A 23,279-nucleotide genomic window follows, 5' to 3' on the forward strand; every position below is an offset into this window, starting at 1 on the left:
ATCACAATAAGCCAAGATCATGGGTTAAAGGAATGGATTTTATGTTTAGTTAGTAGTTTAATGGTTAAACTAATTCCGCACTAATTAAAAAGTTTTGAAATCCATCCATTCCTTCACCCAGAGCATTTCCAATTGGGCCTGGGCCTGCATTATAAGGTGGGTTGTCTTATTTAGGCGTAGCGCACTCACTTTTGGGCCCGTATTTAGGACCTAAGAGGCTTCCACCAAAAGTTGGGCTCCGGTTCATTTTTGGATTGGTGACCAAGGTTTTTGGAAATTCTATATTAAGGAAAGGTTTTTGACTGTGTTCAGATTCTTCTCTGATAGTGACAGATTATTGGTTACTTGGAGCTTAACTCTAGTATAACATTATGTTAGATTTGCTAGCGTTCTGTACTATAGGGTTTCTATTCATGACTCTCTTTTGTTGGCGTTTGGAATTCCGGGTGAGTAATTGTGTAATGTTAACTTCATTAAATTCATTTAATATTAATGAATTTGACGCCTCCTGTTGATAAAAAAAAAAAAAAAAAAAAAAAAAAAAAAAAGATCATGGTTTTACCAATGATCTTGAAAAACATGATAATTTGAATACAAAAGGGCCTTTGTATGGCTTGACACATTGCAAGGTGTCACAGGGCATATATGGAATGCAATGACATGACATAACATGTAACACCTCATTAACATTTTATTTTTATTTTTTATAAAAGATCTCCAAATCTCCAGTACCATAAGCTCACCAATCATATGGCATGATTTTTAGAACATCTTCCAATTGATGGAACACTGATACCTTAGAGCCTCGAACAAATATTAAATGAATTTTTGAGTGTTTTGGCTTTGACAAATCATAAAAAAAAAATAATAATAATAATAAATAAAAAATTAGATTGTGATTTTTGAGGTCTGTCAATTCAAGCGTATAAAAATTATTATTTAAGAGTGAAAAATTTTTTGGTAGGAGATTTGAGGGACCCTTTGGGTTCGTGCGCTGCGGTGCAGTGGATTAGTCTGGTTTTGCCAGGCTTTCGCCGCAATGTCGGTGCAGGTGTCCTGGCGCTGGGATACCACTGCATGGGTGTGTGAGTTACTAACAACTAACCTGATCAAAAAAAAAAAAAGAGTGAAAAATTTTTTGGTAAGAAAATTAAAACATGCAATCTTTTCCAAAAATCGTGTGGTATCCACAGACTTGGATAAAATCATGATTTTGGAGAAGGTTATATATATATATATATATATATATATATATATATATATATATATATATATATATATATTGTTTTTTAAAGAAGTTATGGCATCTAACTTTCACAAAGTTATGAATCGTAGTTAGTTTATAGTTTTAAAGTTTGGATGTTCTAATGGCTAAGATGATGTTACGTAATATAAAGCATCGATACATTAAACGCATCGTAGAATTTTTTTTCACATTAACACTCGAAGTCTTGTAACCAGTTGAAAGTTATGGGTGGAAATTTGATGAAAAATACAAAAATGAAAACAGCGGACACTACGATTGGGGTTGCACCGCATCATACGGTCATACCATATATTTCTTGACAATAACATTTTACTCTTTGATTCTTCCTCTTCCTCCTGATGAGATTCTTGAGCCTTATATTTAAATTTTACCGAGTCAACTGGTTCACCTGACTCTTTTACTTGTTTTGCAGTTTGATTTGTTTCTTGCTAGCTCTGTTCCCTTGCTGCTTTGCAGCCTAGCCAGTTCCTTTTTAGGCTTACTTCTTGTTTCTAGTTATTTGGATCAAGACTCAATTTCAATATAACTTCAAAAAGCACTCACATTAACCAGCACTGTCATGCATAAGCTTAAATTGTCGATTCTTCTTCTATGGTATTACAATTATTAATTAAGTGACATTATTTCAATGAAAACTGTGCAAAGTTCTTGACACATTTAAACATTTTAAAGCTTCTATCCTCCAAATTCATTTGAGCTTAGCATCTAGAACACCAATGTAGATGGCCTTATGCCATCTCAATATTTCCAGCAGACCTGGGTTTACTTTTTGCAGATGACTCTAAATCATATGCTACGTCCATCTTTTCACCTTGACCCCAGATAGCATAAGCCTCTTCACCATGAGCTGCTTCATCACCAATCTCCATATCCTCTTCAGACATTCTCAGAGGCACAATGAGTTGCACCAAAAGGCATACGAGGCTTGTCACAACAACATTTAGTGTAACAACGAAGATTACCCCGATAAGTTGAATTCCTACTTGACGAAGCCCGAGATGGACTTTTCCCATGTCAAAACCATAAAATAGACCAACATATTGAGCATAGTAGCCATAGAACAAATTATTGAGCTTTGGATGGGCAAAGAAACCGGTGAGGAGTCCACCAAGGGATCCGGCGATAGCATGAGTGTGTAGGACAGCCATTGTGTCATCAACTTTCTGAAGAAGCCTAGATTTCTTGTGGACAACCATCATGGTGTACCAAGGAATTGAGCCGGAGAGAAGCCCCATTATTATGGCTGCCCATCCTTGCACAACTCCTACATGATGTTCAATGTAAAATAGTGGATATTATTTTCATATCTACCATAACTATTGTAAATTAAATTTACAGTCCGGCTCTGATACCATGTAAGGTAATCATTGGACACCAAAAAACTTAAGTTTTTTTTTAATAAGCACCAAAATTAGGTAATCAATAGTGGACAATACATATAAAGCTAACAATTGGTACTAAGTTCTTATTTTCAGCAACTCCAACAGCTTCCCTATAATTTTTGTATTATAGGGAAGCAAAAGTCAAAGTTTTAGCCTCTTTTTCTTCTCTAGCTAACTCCAACAGATTTCCTATTTTACAACAATCTCAAAAATCTCCATATTCTTCCTTAAAATTTTAGAGTTTGCTGTAAATATAGGGAATTTGGTTTTCTTTTTCCTCACTTTCCCTAAAATAGGGATCGTTATAGGGAATCTGTTGGAGCAAAAGAGACTTATTTTTCCAAGTAGAGAAAAATCAAAATATAGGGAATCTGTTTGAGTTGCTCTTAGAGCCTTAGACATATATTCTGGGTTTGTAGCCTTTGTGAATTAGTACTTACCAGCAGCTGGGGTGATGCAAACTAAACCAGTGATCATGCCTTGAACTGCTCCGATGACAGAAGGCTTGCGGAAAAAGATGACATCAAGCGCTAGCCAAGTTAGCAAGCTGGTAGCGGTGCAGACATGAGTGTTCAAGACAGCCAATGAAGCATCCATACTGACTACATAAGGGTCTCCTCCATTGAACCCTGTCCATCCCATCCAGAGCAACCCTGCTCCCGTCAACATAAGAAGAATGTTGTTTGGAGGGAACCTTTCCCTGTCCTTGGTTGAACGAGGACCGACCTGCCATCAGATACACCAAAAAATTGATCATGTAACTCAACAATAAGGGGGTCTAGTGTTAATTGACCACTAAAATTTGAAATCATGCAAATTTAGAAACTGATTCTAAAATTTGTAGAAGTCTTCTTTCTATTGGCATGCGATGAATGATTTTACTTTCTTTATATTCAAAATGAGACACAAATTATAGTGTCACACTGAAACATTTTACCACCAACAAAAAGTATATGTAAATCTTTAGTTCATTTCCGGTTAAACCAGTTGAAGCAAGCAAGTTTTCAATACTATTTGGTCTGTTGGAGGGAGAAAACCCCATTTCATAGTTTGAGGAGAAAGTGATTTTGGCTCCAAAGGTGATTGAATTCAGTTTAGATCAATTTGAAATAAACAATAAAAACAGAAAGATGAATGAGAAAGAAAGGTTTTCCTACCCAGTAGGCTGCTGTGAAACCAGCAACTCCAGAAGAGAGATGGATCACATAACCACCAGAATAATCAATTATTCCTCTCAAGGCAAGCCACCCGTTTGGACTCCAAATACTATATGCTCCAATGGTGTATGAAAATGTCAGCCAGAGTGGCACAAACAACATCCAAGCATAAAAGTTCATCCTTCCCAGAAGAGCTCCAGCAATCAAAATTAAAGTGATTGCTGCAAATACAAACTGAAAGTACACCATTGTGGCATTTGGGAACTTTCCAAGAAACGCCTGCGTAAAAAGATACTTTTGGTCCAATGCCACATCAGCCCTCCCCCAAAATGGAGCTGATGAGAAGAGTGGACTTCCAAAAGACATGTGATATCCCCAACCAACCCAACACAGAAGAACACAAGCAAAAGCATAGAATGCCATGAAAGCTGAGTTCACAGCCCATTTCTTCTTCACCGCACCGCCATATAGGATTATGAGGCCAGGAACACTTTGCATGCCAACCAGAGTTGCAGCGGTCAGCTGCCATGCGTTGTCGGCTTTGCTCATCCAGTCTGGACTGGCCTCATCATACATGAGGCCAGGAGGGAGAGCATATGTGTTGTTCATTTTTCTCCTACTTTGTCTTCCACAGCAAAATAATGCTGCTCTAGATTAAGCAATGCTTGATGTGGTGGTGGACTTAAGAACCAACCAATCAAGCTTTTATGTTAGTTGATTTGGGTTTGATTCTCACGAAAAGCTGTCACTTTGCTGCAACATCTTTGGTGTTATTTGACATTCATGATCTTACAATGTGTTTGTTCTGTCTTAGGCAACCTACTGCTACTGTTTTACATATAATTTTGGACCATTTGGCGGGTATTCCAACCGTTTTTAACTTGACATTCATGGATTGTATATCTATAGCCGTTTAGGTCTATATATATCTTCCAAACCAGATTGTGTAGCACAACATAGAAAGTGGTGAAAAGAATAATGAATTAAATATTGGTAATTGTTTAAGAACAAACATAAATTGACAGAGAGAGAGTAATGAATCAGAGAATTTGGAGAGAGTAATGTGTGTTTATTCATCTCATACTCCCTTGTATTTATTGGAATACATTGTAGTGTGAATACTCAAAGAGAAAACCAATTTGGTAACCATTTTCATCATGGCTGCAGCTCCACATGGTTGTCTTCAATGATGATAATTGCCATGTTTGTTGCCCTTTGGCATAAAGCATGTCACACAAATCCTTATACCTACATTATACACTCAAGTACCTTATCTATACACTCAATTACCTATTACATGATATATACATTTATAGTATAATATATTTATACTACAACACTCCCCATTGGATATTTCATGTCAATAGTTTTGTCTTGGTGGTGCGCTTCGAAATTGCATCGTTAAAAACCTTGCCAAGTAATAAAACTCTGTGGGAAAAAACAACATTGGTCGAAGGAGAAAAAGAGCACAACGCGCGTTGAGTGTGGAGTATGTTTCTGGATACTCCCCTTTGTGCCGTTTAAACTCGGCGGTGACGTTTCATCCGTTGCCTCGTTAAAACCTTACTCGAGTGTAAAACCCTGTGAGACAAAAACAAGCTTGAGGAGGAAAAAGAGTACAACACGTCCTTCACTCTTCGAGATCAACCATGTAGACATCATAACTCCCCCTGATGTCGATATCTCTCCCTGATTGCTTCAATCATGGGAGTTCGGATAACCTTTCCAATCTGATCTTTTTCACATGTTTCTCGAAGGTGGATTTGAGGTCACGACTTTTAGTGAATAAGTCCGCTACATTATCCTCTGATTGGATTTGATTCATTTCAATCTTGAGGAGAGTCTGTTGTTGCTGATTATGCTTGGTGTTGTCGCTTTTGATGTAGCCTTGCTTCATTTGTTCAAAAATAAGCAGCATTATCTTAAATGCTTGTAGGCTCATCTGTGGTAGACTTCAAACTACAACTATTCGAACATGCGTAACTATGGATCTGTATATACATTCACGAATCACTTCGTGAAGAGCCATAATCTCTGCATCGTTCGAAGATATAGCGACTAAGGTCTATTCTGTAGACCCCCAAGATATCGCGGTTTTTACCCATGGTGAACACTTAACCAGTTTTGGGAAGACCTTTGTATGGGTTATGAGATACCCAACCTTCCAAAACACTTATGTTGTTTTTGGGTGGGGATAGAAAATGCAGGCCAGCTTTGGCGGCGTTTCTGGTTGTAGGGATAGAATAAGCCCATATCGATCATACATCTCAAGTATCGAAAGATATATTTTACACCAATTCAATGGTGTTGCGTTGCCGCAGAGCTATACCTTAGCTAACAAGTTCATGGTAAAATGAGATGTCCAGTCTTGTGTTTTGAGCTAAGTATAATAATGCGCTTTATTATACTTTAAGTAAGGCACTACTGCCTCTAGCACATCTTCGTCATCATCCTTTGTACGAAGAGAATCCTTTTCAGGATCAAGACTATGGACGATCATGGAGGTGCTTTAAGGCTTGACCTTGTCAAAATGCCTAAGCTTTTATTAACACGTTGCTAAAGTTTCAAACCGAGGCATAATCGTGTTCTCCCAAAAATCCTTCATCTCAAACTCGGATTTCAAGTGTTCAGCGGTTTCCCTTAGCTCTTTAAGGCTTCTAATGAAGATCATGTCCAACATGAACCGCGATAGAATCCGAAACTTGTTTATGAAAACGTGATGGCATATCCCTTCCCAATCAAGTAGTCACTTTAGTGAGCGTTTCAAACTTTATTGCAAACGCGCTCCGTGGTCGAGAGCCACTTGACTTGGGAAAATAAAGTTCATCGTGAACTTTCATATATATTCCGTATCTAGATCCCCATAGAGATACGTAGTGACCACATTTATAAGCTGCATGTTCAGTTATTCGGGAACTACCAAACTGACAGGGTAGTGGAGTGCAATGACATCCATTACGAGAGAATATGTCTCATCGTAGTCGATTCCAGGGCGTTTTTGTGAGAAGCCTTGCGCCATAAGGCGATATTGTCATCTCTTTTTCTCAACACGCTTTCTAACGAAGACCTATTAATCAATAGGTTTTATGTAAGGAGGTGTTGGCATCACTTGGCTCAAAGACCTTCCTCTTTGTTTAGAGAACCCATCTTAACCTGGATCGCATCTTTCTATTTAGGCCAAATTTCTCTATGTTGGTATTCATACTTCAACAGAGTGTGGTTTGATATCATCGTACTCAACAAACTCATGCGCAATAAAATGCGCAACTACATCATCAATTATGATGGAGTTTCTATCCCACGTCTCATGTACACTAGTGTAATTTTCATAGAGCTCTATATTCTCAGGAATAGGTTCTGACGTTTGAGGTGTCCCCCAACGATAACCATAATCCGGAAGATACTCATGAGACGGATGTTGAGTGTGATCCAAGAATTGGTTTGTGCCAAAGTATCATTCGAATCCACTGGCCTCCCATGCATCTTAGCTGGGGCCATGGCCTGTAACGCCAGAGTGCCACTCTCTATGGCGTTAGCGCCTTGCCTACCTCTGTGTAGGGACGTCCTTCCTTGCAGGCATATTTTCAGCAAATGTGTGTGATCTCGTCACTTTAATAGGGATCGAGATGAGACATAGTGGGGACAGACCACGACAATTCCTGTCGTTCCTTCTGAAAATTCATGTTCTTATCTCCCCCTAACGACGGGGAGACTGTCTCATCAAAGGGATTTTAAGGAGATCGCCTTGCAAGGGCATTAAGTGGCTGACGATTGTTTGGAGTCTCAAATCCAACTGAATTGCTCACTCGTTTTGAAGGACCTATCATAGTGCGCTGTGGCGGCGCAATTGGCACATAAATGGCTCACTTGAATGTGTGTAAGTACAAAATACTTGTACCCAGCCACTAGCTGTAACGCAGAGATACATTGAGTGGCGGTAGGTCGGAGATGATTTAGCATAGTTGTATGCGATATTACATCACCCCAAGCGGTTTATGAGGAGATTTGGTGCGCATCACCAATGTCCGATTTATCATCGTAGTTATTTCCGCGAGACCATTTGGGTGTGTATATGGGAATGTGATGTCCAACATCTCCCATTTGCAATAACCATCAAAACTTTTCGATGTAAACTCTCTATCATAGTCAAACCCAATTGACTGAATAGGATGATCCAGGGAGTGAGCGGTTTGTCATATGATATGTGCTAGGAGTATAGCATAAGCAGCTTTTATAGATGGACAATGGCACAACACGTGACCAGCGTGTTTGCGTGTCAACCAACAACATGCGATATTTAAACGTCCGCAAGTTGGTTGAATGGGTCCACAAATATCAATTTGGATTATTTGTAAGAATGGTATTTAGTGTCCTTTGCATAGGATGGTCTCGATCCTACCTTTGCTAAAAAGCAAGCTTTGCAAAATGAATGATATCCGTGTATCATGACCTGGATGTTCCAATCGGTCGTGCCAAAGCTTATATGTGTCAGAATCCCATAAGTCATCTCTTTATGACATGGTTTGATTTAATGACTCGAATAGTGGTTGCATGCAACCCACTAGAGCGACACATAAGTTCCTCTAATACTCGTTTATGTCCGTAGTCATTAGAGGTGATGCAAAGGAACTCTTGTCCATTCTCACCATGTGTTTTCACATGAAAACCATTGGCTCTTTATATCTTTCAAATAATAAAGTTCGGAATTTAACACATGTCCATGACATTGAATAATAATGCGACACTTTATCAATAGCCAATGATTACATCAAAGTTTTCCAAAGTCTATTCCAAAATCAAACTTTAGACAAATTGTAGTCACTCAATCCGTTTGGTAACTCCAATAAAATATGACCAAGTAAGTAGAGAGATGTTGGTGGAGCGAGGCTCGCTTAAATACCCCGATCTCAATTACTTTCCTAGACATCATATTTCATTGGGTGCGCCACTGAGAAAGAGTTAATACAATTGTCTTTTATTGACTAAGGCACATTTGCCGTTTTTGGAAAATAGAAAAGACTATTCTAATCAAAGTTTGCGGCATCCTCGTGCTCTTTATTTGCAGTTTGGAAGTCTTCAGTGGTGAGAGTGATATCTTCACCATCTTTATCTTCAACAAGATTGATTTCTTGCTCTCTCAATTGCCTATACTCCTTGTAGCTAGTTGGGTACTTGCATGGCATTGCTTGAACCAGTGCTCAATTGATCCACATCGATGACACATGTCATTGTGGTTAGCTCCCTTTATTTGAGGTGCAGGTTGTGCACATTGTGGATATTCCCTAGGAGGGTTGCTGCTACTACCATATCTCATGATGCGACCTCCATGGCTGGTGTTGCCATATCCACCTCTCCCACGTGTGGCGTTGCCATCTCGTGTGCTCGCTCTATAGTTGCGGTTTCCTTCCTTATTGGGGCGGTTATATGGACTCGTTCGTCCTCCATATCCCATGTTATTAGGGTACCGCTCCTTGCGCCCTCTTTTGGGTGCAATATAATTCGCCTCATGAACGCTCTTGGTTCTGATGGGCCTTGAATTATAATTCTTTACGAGGATGTTGTCGTGCTTTTCAGCTACCGACAAAACATTTATAAGCTCATTAAACCTCGTAAGTCGTCTAGCATTGAAGTCAGTGCGATGTTGCTTTGACAGTATAAGTGCTGCGACAGGGAAGGTGGAGAGAGTCTTCTCAATTAGCTCTTCTTCTGTGAGAGGTTTTCCACAAAACCTCAACATGGCTTTGAGGCGAAGAGCTTCTGAATTGTATTCAGAAACAGACTTGAAGTCGGAGAAGCGTATATCATTCCACTGAATCTTCAAGTCAGGGAGGAGGGTATCTTGGATATTGTCAAAGCGCTCTTCTAGCGCTACCCATAGCTCTCTTGCATTCTTTATCGACATATACTCCAACCTGAGTGCTTTGTCCATATGACGTCGCATCAAGATAACTGCTTGAGCATGCTTTGTGGGCATTCGTTGGAACATAAGTCCCTGGCGAGGTGCCTGGATTATGGGCAATATCTCCCTCGAAGTGAGGTGGTTCTCAACATCGGTTACCCAGCTATAGTAATCTGAGCCTGTTGAGTCAAGCATAGGAAAATCGAGTCCAGGTCCATTCGACATCCTGAGAAGAAGATATATTAGTTTCGGAGTTAAACTTCCACGAAAACTAAAATAATAAGATCTCCGAGCTATGCTACCAAGAAATCAACTTCCAAGAATATTTAAATTAGACCAAAACAATGATGTTTATATGGTCATAAATCGATGCTTATGGACGCTCTTAGTCCGAAGTCTTATGAACACTCTTAGTTCATTGATTACGAACGCTCTTAGTTCGTATAGCGTGAATCCCCACGATTCCGCTTTATATAGTCATACATTGATGCTTACGGACGCTCTTAGTCCGAAGTCTTATGAACACTCTTAGTTCATTGATTACGAACGCTCTTAGTTCGTATAGCGTGAATCCCTACGATTCCGCTTTCTAATTGCAAGTTCCCGAGAAAAAGAAACATAGGAAAAAGGTAAAACTCAAAAAGCGGGAACTTTTAGTTAGAAATACCTCGAAATAGTCCTTGGCCTTTATGTACCCCACAGTCCGCAGTTTCTGGAAAGTTGTCCGGAAAGTCGCCGGGAAAGTGCCGGAAAAGTGTCTGAAAAGTCGCCGGAAAATGTCCGAAAAGTCACCGGAAAATGGCCGGAAAGGGTTGACCGGCGTTGACTGGTCGTTGACCGGAGAATTGACCGGATGGTTGACCGAGGTGCTGACGTGGCAGTCTGACGCTGACTGGGCGCTGACATGGCAGTGGGCTGGAAGTGGGCCTGCTTCTGCTTTTGGGCTGGTTGGGCCTCTTCTGCTTTTGCGCCTAGGGCAGCTTCTGGGCTGCTGACTGGGCTGGGTTGACTGAGGCAGGTTTGACTCCGGTTCGGTGGTGCAGTGCTTCAGGCGGCCGGTTCAGCCGAAAATAGGCCGGTTCCGGTGACTATTTTTCCGGCTCCGGCGAGCTGGGATCAAGCTTCAGTTTCTGGTGGAGTATGGCAGCAGGGGGCAGGGTGGAAGGCGTTGAACCGGACAGAGAGGCTTTCGGTGTTTCCGGTGGCCGGTTCATGAGGTTTCCGGCCGGTTCTGTCCGTTCTGAAACCGGTTCTGGCTTCTTGGATCAAGAGCTTTGATATGTGATAGGGTTTGGAGGTTTTTTGTAGGTTTGGAAAAATGACTTTAATCGTATGATGAACTTCTACTCTTGTCAATTTTCAATTCTAATTCTAGAGCAATTTCGTGCTGATAACGTGTTTAAGAACAAACATAAATTGACAGAGAGAGAGAGAGTAATGAATCAGAGAATTTGGAGAGAGTAATGTGTGTTTATTCATCTCATACTCCCTTGTATTTATAGGAATACATTGTAGTGTGAATACTCAAAGAGAAAACCAATTTGGTAACCATTTTCATCATGGCTGCAGCTCCACATGGTTGTCTTCAATGATGATAATTGTCATGCTTGTTGCCCTTTGGCATAAAGCATGTCACACAAGTCCTTATACCTACATTATACACTCAAGTACCGTATCTATACACTCAAGTACTTATTACATGATATATACATTTATAGTATAATATATTTATACTACAACAGTAATGGAATATTTGAAAGGAGGAGGTAAGATGCAAAAGGGATTAGAGAAAAAAATGGAATCTTGTCTATGACGAGAAGACATAGGGAGCTCCACAACTATCACATTTGGGGTAAACTATTGACCCCAGAAGACAAACAGATAAATTTGTACAATTCAGAGGTATCAAACAACAAATAAATGTTGTTCTTAGGAATGTATCCATGAATATATGATAAATTCGTTTGATAGATTAGTTAGGGTTGCAAACTTCTCTCCTTAAAGTTATGTAAATAGTTAAGGAATTAGAAGTATTGGCGGAAAACTTGAGGATTAAATATGGACAAAGTTATCCATATTAAGAAGAATTTGACTAAGATGAAAAATCTTGAGCAAGATGCAAAGTGAGAAAATGTGCTCATATATTATTGTGTTTAATGTAATTTAGTTTAGGAGTGATGGAAATGTTGTTTTTTTAGTTGAAAATGTCATCTATTATATGCAATTCAGCAAGCAATACAATAATGAATTGCCTAGAGGGCTGTCAGAAAAAGCCATAAAGCCATTACATAGAGCACACTATACTAGCACACCCCTCACACAAGAGAAACTGGATATATCATATCATGGTGATAATAATGGGACATAGATTTATGTTTTTGTTGAGATTTGAGAATAATACAGTTACAAAAGAACACCATCTTCCATCTTTTTGACATAATTTTTTTTTTGTGCAATTAAAAACAATATTATTTCGATGAATCTATACAGCATTCTAGATGTATGAGTCTATGAGATCATACGTACTGCCTCAGAATTCATCTCTATAATTTAAAAAAAAAAAAAAAAAATTGGGAAGGAAGAATTGAAGATAAATACCACTAGACCAATAACTAGTTAACATATTGGTGGCTCTCTTGACGACATATTTATAGTTCTCGATCATAGTCTCTTGCATTACTCGACTTGCTGCCATTAAGATAGTTTTATATTGTGTGACATGATGAGTAGCTGAAATTTTAAGCAGAACAGACTAGTACCAAGTAATCTGAAGTTGATCGAGCTACGTTGGCTGGTACTCAACATGAACACGAAATGACCCTACTGGAGTTGCTACTTTTATCCGCATTCATAACCTTTTCGGTTCTATAATACTAACTTTTTGAGATTAGCAACCTTGTCAGACCCCATATGATTTTGGTTTTGGTTCCAAGAAGGCCTTAAATACCCTTATCAGTCAAGTACTCTCTTTCGAGGATGAAGCATCGTTCAACAAGAATCTGATCTTCTGCTCTTGCTGTTTTCCTGTAGCAATTACTCATTTTAGCCAAAGATTATATACAGACACTTGGAACATTGCTTCAAATTTAACTCTGGAAAATATTTGATATAAAAGTATGGGGGTTTGTCATGACTGACAATTATACAAATAATCTGACAAAAAAGAAGAAGACAATTATACAAATAGACTTTTTTCCAGGCAAAATTCATCAGTGTGTAAAACAAGCTTGAACAATGAGAGGTCCAGTTACCACTGGGAAAACATGGGGTTTCCATCCACATAAGAATCCATGTCAGCATCCATCATCTTCTTCATCAGCAAAGCAGCCTTCTCTCTAGCTCTAGCTGATCCTCTGACTGAAATATCAGCAACCAAACTCGAAAAATCTTGAAGCCTCAGAGCATCTCTCACGCATCCCTCGCTTTCGTCAAAGAGGAGAAGCAGAAGTTCAGCTGCACCTTCCTTGCTCAACATGCACCTCCCTTTGAACACTTGTACCATTGAACTCACAATCTGCTCAGTTTTGCTCAAAGCACTCAACCCTTCATCAAACCTTGCAAGGAGGCCTAGGACCAGAAGAGAGGTTCCAGCTAGGTCCTCACCATCGGTGCTCTCCACCACTTGGAGAAGCGCAGGAACAGCACCTTCTCTCACTGCCACAGTGCAGTTCCCATGGAACCGAACAAGCTCAGCGAGAGAGCTAAGGAGGTGATGAGCAGCAGGACCACGGGGACCTGATATGGCATTGACAAGCAATTGGATTGTGCCTGCTACTCCGAACTTGGCCTTGTTCTTGTCGAGCATAGCTAAACTGCAGACCAGTGAGGATGCTAGCTTGCCAGATTCTGTTGGGTCGGAAATTATGGTATTGAGGTGGTAAATGGTTTCTATATCTGCTAGTGATAGCTTTAGATCAAGATTCAGGGAAAGGTTGAAGAGGATGGACAATGCGAGAATCTGAGTGGTGCTGGATGAAGATTTTGAGAGGGCGAGTAAGGCAGGGATGGCTCCTTCTGTTTGTGCAAGTAGGTTTCTGTTTTGGGGGCTCACCTTGGTGATAGAAACCAAGGTCTGAAGAGCTTTCTGCTGAACTTCACCCGAGTCTGACTGAGCCTCAGAGAGGCACGTCCTAATAGCCTCACGAATCCGAACTGCTGACATTGCTGCCGGCGCTGGTTTCGGAGGGGTTGCCATGCTTAGACAGACTTTGGGGTTAGAAGCTTGGACATCAATTTACAAAAGAATATGATTACACAAGCTAAGACAAATATGTAGTAGATGATTCCAATGTTATTTGCTACAGATTCTAGGAATAAACTCCAAAAAATCATTGGTCTTGGGGTGTCCTATAACAAGAAGTTTAGAAGCATTGTATCAAGGCTCATATAGTTCAGAGATACTACGCTGGACTATTTTCTAACCATGTAACCAATTTGTAATGCCTCTAATCTAAATGGCTGTAACAAATTTCACATTGAAAAATAATTCTTCTTTGTTTTAACACTTGGAGAACACATTAAACAGAGTGATAATAATACATTAGGACATCACCTTTCAGCCAAAGAAAGAAGAAAGTTGCCGTCTTTATTTGATCTGTATAACTAGGCTACAGAGAACCTAGTTGTCCCATCTAATGAACATTTCATGAAACCAAATTATTGCCGACTCAAACATCGGCAGAGCAATCTCTGAAACTAGGGATTGCCATTGACCAAAAAAGAAGAATTATTAAAGCTACACAGTATAACAGACTGCCTCCTCATTACTTAAAATCTTATTTCCGCAAAAATCTTGTCAGCTAGATCAATGATGACCATCTGGAGGACCTCCTGGGCCAACAACTTCCAGCTGTGGAAAACATTGACCATAAATTAGAGAAATCTGTTCATTTACATGTAAAAATTAACAATCCCCAATATACGGAGAAACCAAGAATTAGGCTTTGGTACCTTGAAATATTGGGAACAGACAGGGCATTCATGTGGCTTGCCTTTCTCCAGCCAAAACCAAACAACATCATGCTCATCCTCTGCAGACATAGATATTCAGAAACTACGGTTAGCTGCAACTGTGGAATGACGTTAGTTCAAGAAGTAAAAAAAAGAAGAAGATGCAGCTGGAGGAGTTTACCTCCTTCAACACCAGGGCAGCCAACTATTCTTCTGTCATAGTAGGACTTGACTATAGCAGGTGCTTCCTACAGCACAGAAAACATAATAGCCTTAGTTACATAATAATGTAAATCGAAGACATTTATACATGTTCTTAACCGTGTAAACAAATGTCAACTTCACCACAACTGAAATTCACATGGGAAAATGAAAGGTCGCGTACAAAGAGGTGTGAGGAAAGCATCTTCTGTTTTCTAAGAGGTAAGAGGAGTCTGGTAAACATATCTCTTTTTCTATTTGTTCACTCAAAGATATACAAAAGGGAACCTTCCCTTGAGCAGTTATTAGAAATTTGCAATTTAGGAATCAAAAGACTCTGGTTAAATTCCAGGGAGTATAAATGTTAGAAACCAGTTGTCCGACAACAAACGCCAAAGTCATCTCGCATGCTTGTGCATGATGAGGCAAGAACATACTATAGTGAAAATGGTATTACTAGAGTTGGATTTTAAGAAAATTAGTAAAACTGAAAAATAGGAGTACCTTAGTACCAAAAGGGCCGACTGGATGATTGATCTCAAGAACGTCCCTCCCCTGCATAAACATACAAGGAAACAAAATCACTTCCAGGCCTATAATGAAGCAGATATCACTATCACAAAACAATAATGATAGACATAGTTAACCTGAAGCTCAGCCTGAAGTTCCTCGCGCTCGTGACCGGTAGCAATGGGCATAATATCCTCAACCTTCTTCTTCAAACCTACGCGTATATCATGAAAGTTGAACACAATCAACACCTCGTTCTCTCATTTTAATTCCTTTACAGATCGTGAAAGTGTTCTCCACCAAGCACACAGAAATTTCCAATCAAAATCTCAAAACACACGCACAGAGAGTTATAAAGTGTTCTAATTTGCCTAACACATTACTGTAGTCTGATGAGAACAAAGAGAGCAGCAATCGAGACATGAAAAACGAGGAGACGCACCGGAGGCGGGATTGGGGGATCGCTGAAACGGCGGGGGAGTGGAAGGCGTGGATGCTGAGGAGATTAGAAATCGACGGGTGAGGTTGAGAGATGGAGAAGATCTGCATGAGCCTAGGGCTTGGAATTGAGCCGAGGTCGAACAAGACACCACTCGCCTCCACATTTTGGCACAACTACTCTTACTCTTTCTCGCTCTCGCTCTCGCTCTCGCTCTCGCTGGCTGGAAAGGACTAGTGCGCGATCCAGCGTTGGCTCTTCTTTTTCACAGTTTTAGTGTATCGGGTCGGGTCGGGTCAACCTTCTTCGGATCGGGTCAAGTACTTGATTCATGTTCTCTCCCAGTCCAGAAATTAAGATTTTTTTTTTTTTTTTTTTTTTTTCAGCGAAAGGTTTCCAAACTGAAATTTCAATACTGTTCATTGAAAACAAGCTTGATAAACAAAAGTCATCACCTCATCCTCATGCAAAAGCTGTGAAGATTCATATTCCAGTATTAATTTCTTTGATCGCTTCTTGAACTTACAATCCGGCAATATGTGTTGCAACTTATCATTGCTGACTGAGTGGTTTTGTTTTGTTTTAAGTACCATCTTAAACTAAATCTTTTTGCATTTTTTCTTGGTAAGAATTTCCATCCAAACTTTAAAATATTGAACTAAAAATAACACTACACAGTAAACGGGTTATACCCCATGCTACGGACAAGGACATGAGCACTGAAGACCATCTTGTAAAGTACCTTGCAAAGTATGTATATATAAAAATAAACTCAAATTACAAAATGCATAGAATTACGACAATTCGGACAATGCATAAATCTCATGGCTAAATTTCAACCCCTACAATAAAATCACATCAATATCGCACAGCCTCATAGTACCCAAGTTATTCTCTTCTCAACAGATATGCTCAAAAGTCAAAACATGCCAATTATTAATATTCTAAGCTATGGTCGATAACCAGGTAAAACTGCTGATCATTAGCTTCAGCTGACGGTGGAAAAAACCCTCGCTTCTGCAATGTCATCTTTCACTCTGAGTCCGGGGAACCATCACCATAAGAAACCAGGCCCTTCTTCTCATTCGGACTCTCTGACGAAGACCTTGATTTGTTTTTGCTCACCTGCCTTGGAGATTGCGAGTCTGAGGACCTTGAAGCTGATGGGCTCCTGCTTCTTGAAGGAGATCTGCGCTTCACAACCCGAGCAGCCACCTCCACTGGGGAACGAGAACGACTTCGGATGGGACTGCGGCTCCGGATGGGGCTACGGCTCCTACTGTAGCGGCGACCACGACGGGGGCTACGTGATACAGGAGACCTGGTTCTTCTGCTCCTGTATCTGCACACAAGTATGATATGGAGTCAGCCGCATTCATGTCACAAAAACCAGTAACGAAAAGAAACACAAGACATGTGTGCCAATCCCTAGCATTTCCAACCACTTTGTATCGTTTGAATTCCAAAGAGGTCTTATAAGATATCCACAATTATACTAAACAAAAGCTCAGCGGGAGAGGGACTTAACAGAGACGGATCACATACCTCGGAGGTGTTCTTGCTCTTGGTGGGCTTCTATAACGCCTCGGTGAGTACCTTCTATAACTTGGATACCTACAAACAGGAGCAGGCATGCAGTTAGTGAATTGGAATATAAAATCAAGACGAAGAAAAAAAAAATTACTGCATCTGGTACCTGTCACGATCACTTCGACCTCCATAACGATATGGTCTCACAGGAGATAATGAAGGAGTTCTGTACCGCCGTGCATAAGAGTACCGCTGGCTGAAACCCCGTCCCCTTCTAATGCGCTTGGGTGAGCCATCGGGTGAAACACTTCTTGACAAGCTCCTATCCCTATCAGATGGAGGTGATCTAGCCCGACGTACTGGGCTTCGACTCCTTGAGTAGCTGCGACGGTTATTCCCACTCACCGGCCTGACAGGACTGCGGCTAATGTTTTTCCGATTAGCAACCCTACCTGAGCTTCTACTTGCACTCCTTCGAGAAGATCTGGCGGGGCTTCGGCTTCTTGAAAATCTCACAGGGCTTCTGCTCGTTGATTTTTTGGATACTTTTCTAGGAGGGCTCGGGCTAACACTTCGTCTGGGTAGGGATGCAGGACTATTGCTAATAGTTCTTTGAGGCCGGGATTTAACTGGGCTCCTACCCCTCCAACTCTTCACTGGACTCCTGCTGAAACTTCTTGCTGCGCTTCTACTGCTATCACTTTTAACAGGACTCCTGCTGATGCTTCTACTCCTTTGAGGGGCATGAGGAGGGCCTCTACTCGAACTCTGGCTCTTGGGACTTACACTTGGACTATTGATCGGACTCCTCCTGGGACTAATACTCATACTCTTACTCAGGATCCTTTTAGGACTCAAGCTTCGGCTCCTGCTCATCAACTTATAATAAAATTCCAGATCTGGAAGAATCGGTAAGCATAAAGAATAACTGAGGTGTGACAAGAATCGAAAGAAGACCTAGATTTGCCTGGGTGATCATCAACTATGTCCGGTTGCCTGTCTGCAATTTTGTCATATTTAGCATCTGTTCGCAGGCCATTGCTCCGCTGCTCTCCATTCTCCTTGGGAAATGCACTATCTTTCTCAAGCACAATTTCTTGCTCCCTCTTTTTATGGTGAATTGAAGAAGCATCTCCATCCACTGCAATAGAAGATTGGTTCCCAGCTTTAGATATTACACAAAAGCAAGAAGACAAAGCGCAAATCAATTTCTAGAGATACAACACTTCATTAAGTAGTATATGCTCATGTTGGGGAGAACATCGGCCAAGTTTTCTGAATCAGTTTTGCTTAAGATTTCATGTTTCATTATTTCAATATGTACAGTGAATTTTTGAAAACCAGTTAATCAATGAAAAAATAATCAAGGATTGTCATGGTTGCCAAAAACACCTTTAGATGATGCATTTACAGAGCTTGTACAAAAGAAAGGTTTTGATAAATTCAAAGACAAGTAATGCAATTTGTACTTGATTGATTAAATTGCAGTTACGACAAATCTAGAACTCTCAAGAAACAATCACCCCCAAAAAACTTGTTGCAATGAAACTACCACAAGTCAAGGACACATAATGTACAGAGAAAATAAGTAAAGAATACCAGCTTTCTGAGAGGTCTCCTTTTTAGACTTCTTATCCTTCCTTTCTGCATTAAGACCATCATCTTCAGGGTTACTGTCACCCTCGGTATCTGTAAGGCTTTCTGAGGCCCTAGAGAACAGAAATTAAAACATCAGCAACTATAATCTGAGTTCATAACTTATAAAATGCCTAACATTTACTAAAAATCTACTTTATCAGGAAAAATATCATTTCAATTTTCTTAACAAAAAAAATATATATAACAGAGCCACCTATTAACAGCCCTACTCAAGAAACAGGAAAAAAAATATAAAGATGCAAAATGAATACTCCAATGCAGCTTATAATAAGCAAACAAGCAAAACTCACTGTAATTCAACACTCTTAAGACATATACAGGACAATACACTACCCACTATAACAAGGATTAACAGCAGAAGAAGATAGCAACTGAACTAGTGGCCGTGTGCAAGTTCTCAAGCATGGGCACAAACAAATATTGACAATGAAATAACGTCTATAAAAGAGGTGCAAGCCATCGAGATTCTAAACCAGGGAAGGTTTAGCATAATACCTTCTTGATCTGATCTTAGATCTCTTATCACGCCGTCTACGTTTTTTGTCTCGTCCTTTATCCCTCCTTTTTGCACGTTTATACTTATCTCTTTTATAAGACCTCTTTCTTTTCTTACGCCTGTCATCACTTGAAGAACTGTCATAAGAGGATGAGGACAAATAAGAGTCGGAATCACTATCAGATTCAGATGAATCCAATTCAGAATCCGAGTCACTCTCAGATGTCGATGAATCATATTCGTATCTCCTTTTCCTCCTCTTCCTTCTATCTCTTGAAGATTTCTTGTGCTTTCCCTTACGCTTCACTTCATGACTATCAGCATCTGAAGAAGCTTCCTTTACCCCTTTTACTTTCTTTTTGTCTGCAAACACAAAAAAACCAGAATCAAAAGCTTAGTAAAAACGAAAATTCAGGCTTTGGATAGTGCCTAATGAGCAATAGTGTTTCATATTGCTCCAGAACTTAAGATTGTCCAAAATAGTGTATCCATAATTATCACCTTCACTATATTCACCACAGTTGATGACTTTCACTGTCACAGTTGGATTCCCATCTACATCACCCGCATTTTCTATTCTTTTCAAAACGCCCCATCCATGTGTTAGCTTCCCAAAAATGACATGCTTTCTGCAAAGATAATACACCAGTAGTGAGAACTATTACTAAAAGAGTGTTGAACATATAGAAACAGGGATGTAGAAAAAGATAAAACCAAACCTGTCTAGACTATGATTAGCTTCAAAGGTGATAATGAACTGAGAACCTAAAGAGTCACGAACAGCAACAGGCATAGAAAGAAGTCCAGGTCCGTTGTGTTTTAGCTTGGACGACTCATCTGAAGCAAAGTTAACTACCAATCATCAAACATGAAAACAAGTATATACTAGCAGAAAATAACTTGACAAGTTCTTGCAAACTAAGCAGTGCATGGCAACACTTTTTCTTGAGCAATGAGTCAAACTCTACTAACAGAGGCTTGAGTAGGACATGATCATAGACAATTAGATAGAGCAACATATTTGGTCTTTTAACTTTTGCAAAGAGCAGATGTGGTCATTTCACCAAGCTAATAATAGAGATGTAGGAGTCAAAATGAGAAATTGAAAGTTATCATGTGCCTAGATAAAAGTATAACCTGGCAGTTCATTACATGTCCATAATTGTGTGAACATCAAATTTGAACACTCCTACCCAAAAAAAAAAAAGAACAGAGAAAGAGGGAGGCAGGGAGGGGGGGCTCACAGAGAAGAGGCATTGTAACATTAATTACCTGGAAACTCCTCCTCACTGTAAATGCTTTCACCACCAGTGCCTGCAACACAAGCATAGAAATCCAATAAAACTCAAGCTCAAGTGATGTTAAAAAGGACCTTATGGGTTTCTTCAAAATACCACCCAAAATGACCAATTTAGTTTAACTAATTGATTTTAGTAACTTTGTCAGATTGGATTGGGTCCCTAAATCACCAGCATATGATTGGATCAAAACATCATGTTGCTTCTACCTTTACCACAATAATGTTTAATATGACTTATACTATAAAGCAAACTCTTGGAAATGAGACAAAAGGCAGTTACACTACAGATCGATTTTTACTCTTCCAAAGGGCATTCTATTTTCTTGTGTTGGTATCAGTTGAACAGTTATCTCCCAGTATCTTACGATGATTCTTCAGTAAGAGGACCAGAGAGCACACTCCATCAATTTAGGGTTTAATGTTGTAAAAAAGTAATAATAATAACATTGAGAACAGGTGTTTATTAGAACCAGCATCTTCTACACTCTTGATCTCATTCCATATACAACTCGACATGTAATAGTGGATTAGATATTATTCTTAGTCCAAGAACGAACTTATAACAGATATGTTCATTATTTTCATCCTTTAATAATAAATTGTTTTTAAGAGAACAGAATCTAATGATTTATCTAATAATCACAATTATAAGAATATAAAACATGAGATTGACTATGCAAACTGATGGAAGGAATGACAGATTCAAATTGATGCTGAAAAATAATGATACATACCATCCCTTTTGACAAAATCACCACCCTGCGAAATGAACACCAGTCATTAATCCTTCTAAGTTAAACAGAAATGTGTATGCGAAACTGGTTTGAGCATGGCAAAGCATAGTAAAATTTCAAGAAAAAACAACTTAGTACAACCTTAAAACTATATCACAAGAAAAGCAGTCGTGACCGTCAGCCCTGTATCCTACAGCATAAACAAGGGTAACTGGCTAAAAGACAAACCAGTGCTAAGACATGCTCAACCAGAAAACGCTACAAAGGCAAATCAAGAGTAACACAAGGAGGCATACCTGGGCATAGTAACCTTTTACAATGCGATGGAAGAAAGACCCTTTGTAGTGTAGTGGTCTCCCACTCTTTGGACCAATTCCCTTTTCACCTGAATATTACAAAGATGATATCAGAAACCCAACCTCCTAATTAAACTGTGGAACTGTACTCCCTGAAATTAAGCACCCCTAACCTCGTGTCATGACTCACGAGCCAAATGACAATTACACCATACATTACCTGTACAGAGAGCATGGAAATTATCGGCAGTCTTGGGAGCACGGTCATAGAAAAGCTGCAAACAATCAGCAACCAAATACTCATAAGAAAATGCAACCATGTAACTTTGAAATTAGAGAAGGAACATTATTTCATTGCACTTCAGAACATATATCGGCTTGAATTTAGTTCCTGAACAATACCTCAAAAATCATCTTTTCAGCAGGATCTCCATCAATGCACACATCCATAAACACCAAGGGGTTCTTCTTCTTCGCCATATTCCTTTGTCTTCAAACACAAATCCTCAAGCCAGCATAACCACTGTTACATATTCGGCAATTCGACATCAGAGTCATCACCAAACTCAACTCAACAAATTCTACCGCGGACTGTTACTCATTTAGTCAATTGCACAACATATATGTTCTAGCTCAACAAAACAACTCTACGGGCTTCAATCATGTACAGCAAACTCAGATCAGCAAATGTTGAGGCTATCGCATATGCAATTACTGACCATTGAAAAGGATGTGAGCTACATAAACCAAATCATGCACCAAATCCTTAAAACCTAGTCGAATATCCACAAACCCTAAAATCAAATGCATGCCTAGAACATGAAAATCACAGCATCCAGCCGAACTAACAACACATCTCAGCTTTATTTTCTGGTTCAAACTGTATCCTTACGATTATATCAGCGAATTAGAGAAACTATTCAAAAATTTAAATAAAATAAATAAATAAATAAAAATAAAAAAAACCTAGGAGGTTTGAGGTTGAAACATTGCGGAGTTGAATAATCTAGGCTAGTGAAAAAGATAGAAATAAACAAGGAAGAGTAGAGAAACCCTAGAGAGTTCACCTGAGAAACGCAGAGCCACAGAAAAGTGACGAGACGAGATGAGAGAGCGAAAGAGAGAGTGAGGTTCGTCGAAAAATACCTAAGCTCCCATATATTTATATATATATACGGGGCCGTAGCTGCTACTACTCACCCATGAAGTTACCGGACTGTCCCTCCTGTTAGTAAAACTATCTTTACCATTTTGTCCCTGCTATAACATTTCTCCATTATTCATTATTTTTTGTTTGAACAAATTGTTTATGCTACAACTACTCAACTAGTATTTTATGAGTCGAACTCACAATCTTTTACTTACGAAGAGGAGACTATGCCACTAGACCAAATGGTACTGAGCTGGTCAATCATTTTCTGTTTTTTTTTTTTTGGATGTCTATATGTATTAATTTTTC

General features: G+C 39.5%; 4 protein-coding genes across 6 annotated transcripts; all 4 read right to left on the reverse strand.

The window, feature by feature from the left end:
• Positions 1–1,829: 1,829 nt before the first annotated feature.
• Positions 1,830–4,511, reverse strand: LOC133739161 (ammonium transporter 2 member 5-like). The gene is made up of 3 exons (XM_062166894.1): positions 3,807–4,511; positions 3,090–3,375; positions 1,830–2,531 (listed from the first exon to the last, which is right to left on the reverse strand). Exons 1-3 carry the CDS (start codon positions 4,413–4,415, stop codon positions 1,996–1,998), a joined length of 1,431 nt encoding a protein of 476 aa, XP_062022878.1. The 5' UTR covers positions 4,416–4,511; the 3' UTR covers positions 1,830–1,995.
• An 8,133-nt stretch (positions 4,512–12,644) lies between these two features.
• Positions 12,645–13,900, reverse strand: LOC133737898 (U-box domain-containing protein 14-like). Its single transcript, XM_062165369.1, has 2 exons — positions 12,957–13,900; positions 12,645–12,729 (listed from the first exon to the last, which is right to left on the reverse strand). Exons 1-2 carry the CDS (start codon positions 13,898–13,900, stop codon positions 12,645–12,647), a joined length of 1,029 nt encoding a protein of 342 aa, XP_062021353.1.
• A 369-nt stretch (positions 13,901–14,269) lies between these two features.
• Positions 14,270–16,048, reverse strand: LOC133741088 (cytochrome c oxidase subunit 5b-2, mitochondrial-like). The gene is made up of 6 exons (XM_062169032.1): positions 15,809–16,048; positions 15,504–15,580; positions 15,361–15,411; positions 14,837–14,903; positions 14,656–14,735; positions 14,270–14,554 (listed from the first exon to the last, which is right to left on the reverse strand). Exons 1-6 carry the CDS (start codon positions 15,969–15,971, stop codon positions 14,510–14,512), a joined length of 483 nt encoding a protein of 160 aa, XP_062025016.1. The 5' UTR covers positions 15,972–16,048; the 3' UTR covers positions 14,270–14,509.
• Positions 16,049–16,534: 486 nt separating this feature from the next.
• On the reverse strand, positions 16,535–23,011 carry LOC133736683 (peptidyl-prolyl cis-trans isomerase CYP95). Of its 3 annotated transcripts, none has more exons than XM_062164274.1 (14): positions 22,888–23,011; positions 22,223–22,343; positions 22,041–22,095; positions 21,821–21,909; positions 21,525–21,549; positions 20,763–20,804; positions 20,210–20,327; positions 19,992–20,119; positions 19,490–19,853; positions 18,935–19,044; positions 18,293–18,476; positions 17,502–18,203; positions 17,351–17,419; positions 16,535–17,147 (listed from the first exon to the last, which is right to left on the reverse strand). In XM_062164274.1, the coding sequence occupies exons 2-14, from the start codon at positions 22,298–22,300 to the stop codon at positions 16,838–16,840; spliced, it is 2,274 nt and encodes a 757-aa protein (XP_062020258.1). In that variant the 5' UTR covers positions 22,301–22,343; positions 22,888–23,011; the 3' UTR covers positions 16,535–16,837. The 3 variants fall into 3 exon arrangements, with proteins under 3 accessions (XP_062020258.1, XP_062020259.1, XP_062020260.1); XM_062164275.1 differs by lacking the exon at positions 22,888–23,011 and adding an exon at positions 22,787–22,805; XM_062164276.1 differs by lacking the exons at positions 21,821–21,909; positions 22,041–22,095; positions 22,223–22,343; positions 22,888–23,011 and adding an exon at positions 21,666–21,714.
• Positions 23,012–23,279: the final 268 nt, after the last annotated feature.

Source organism: Rosa rugosa, chromosome 3 (genome assembly GCF_958449725.1).
Source record: "Rosa rugosa chromosome 3, drRosRugo1.1, whole genome shotgun sequence".
NCBI lineage: Eukaryota > Viridiplantae > Streptophyta > Magnoliopsida > Rosales > Rosaceae > Rosa > Rosa rugosa.

What these genes read in the sequence shown, in the direction of transcription:
- LOC133741088 (XM_062169032.1), bottom strand. Translation starts at nt 15,971, where the DNA reads ATGTGGAGGCGAGTGGTGTCTTGTTCGACCTCGGCTCAATTCCAAGCC. An exon ending in CTGCCCTGGTGTTGAAGGAG is followed by an intron (nt 14,736 to 14,836) that starts GTAAACTCCTCC and finishes CTATGTCTGCAG; the next exon opens with AGGATGAGCATGATGTTGTT. An exon ending in TCTGTTCCCAATATTTCAAG is followed by an intron (nt 14,555 to 14,655) that starts GTACCAAAGCCT and finishes TGTTTTCCACAG; the next exon opens with CTGGAAGTTGTTGGCCCAGG.
- LOC133739161 (XM_062166894.1), bottom strand. Translation starts at nt 4,415, where the DNA reads ATGAACAACACATATGCTCTCCCTCCTGGCCTCATGTATGATGAGGCC. An exon ending in GTTTCACAGCAGCCTACTGG is followed by an intron (nt 3,376 to 3,806) that starts GTAGGAAAACCT and finishes ATCTGATGGCAG; the next exon opens with GTCGGTCCTCGTTCAACCAA. An exon ending in TTGCATCACCCCAGCTGCTG is followed by an intron (nt 2,532 to 3,089) that starts GTAAGTACTAAT and finishes AACATCATGTAG; the next exon opens with GAGTTGTGCAAGGATGGGCA.
- LOC133736683 (XM_062164274.1), bottom strand. Translation starts at nt 22,300, where the DNA reads ATGGCGAAGAAGAAGAACCCCTTGGTGTTTATGGATGTGTGCATTGAT. An exon ending in TCTAAGATCAGATCAAGAAG is followed by an intron (nt 19,045 to 19,489) that starts GTATTATGCTAA and finishes TCTGTTCTCTAG; the next exon opens with GGCCTCAGAAAGCCTTACAG. An exon ending in GATCACCCAGGCAAATCTAG is followed by an intron (nt 18,204 to 18,292) that starts GTCTTCTTTCGA and finishes GTTGATGAGCAG; the next exon opens with GAGCCGAAGCTTGAGTCCTA.
- LOC133737898 (XM_062165369.1), bottom strand. Translation starts at nt 13,900, where the DNA reads ATGGCAACCCCTCCGAAACCAGCGCCGGCAGCAATGTCAGCAGTTCGG. An exon ending in AACCCCATGTTTTCCCAGTG is followed by an intron (nt 12,730 to 12,956) that starts GTAACTGGACCT and finishes TAATTGCTACAG; the next exon opens with GAAAACAGCAAGAGCAGAAG.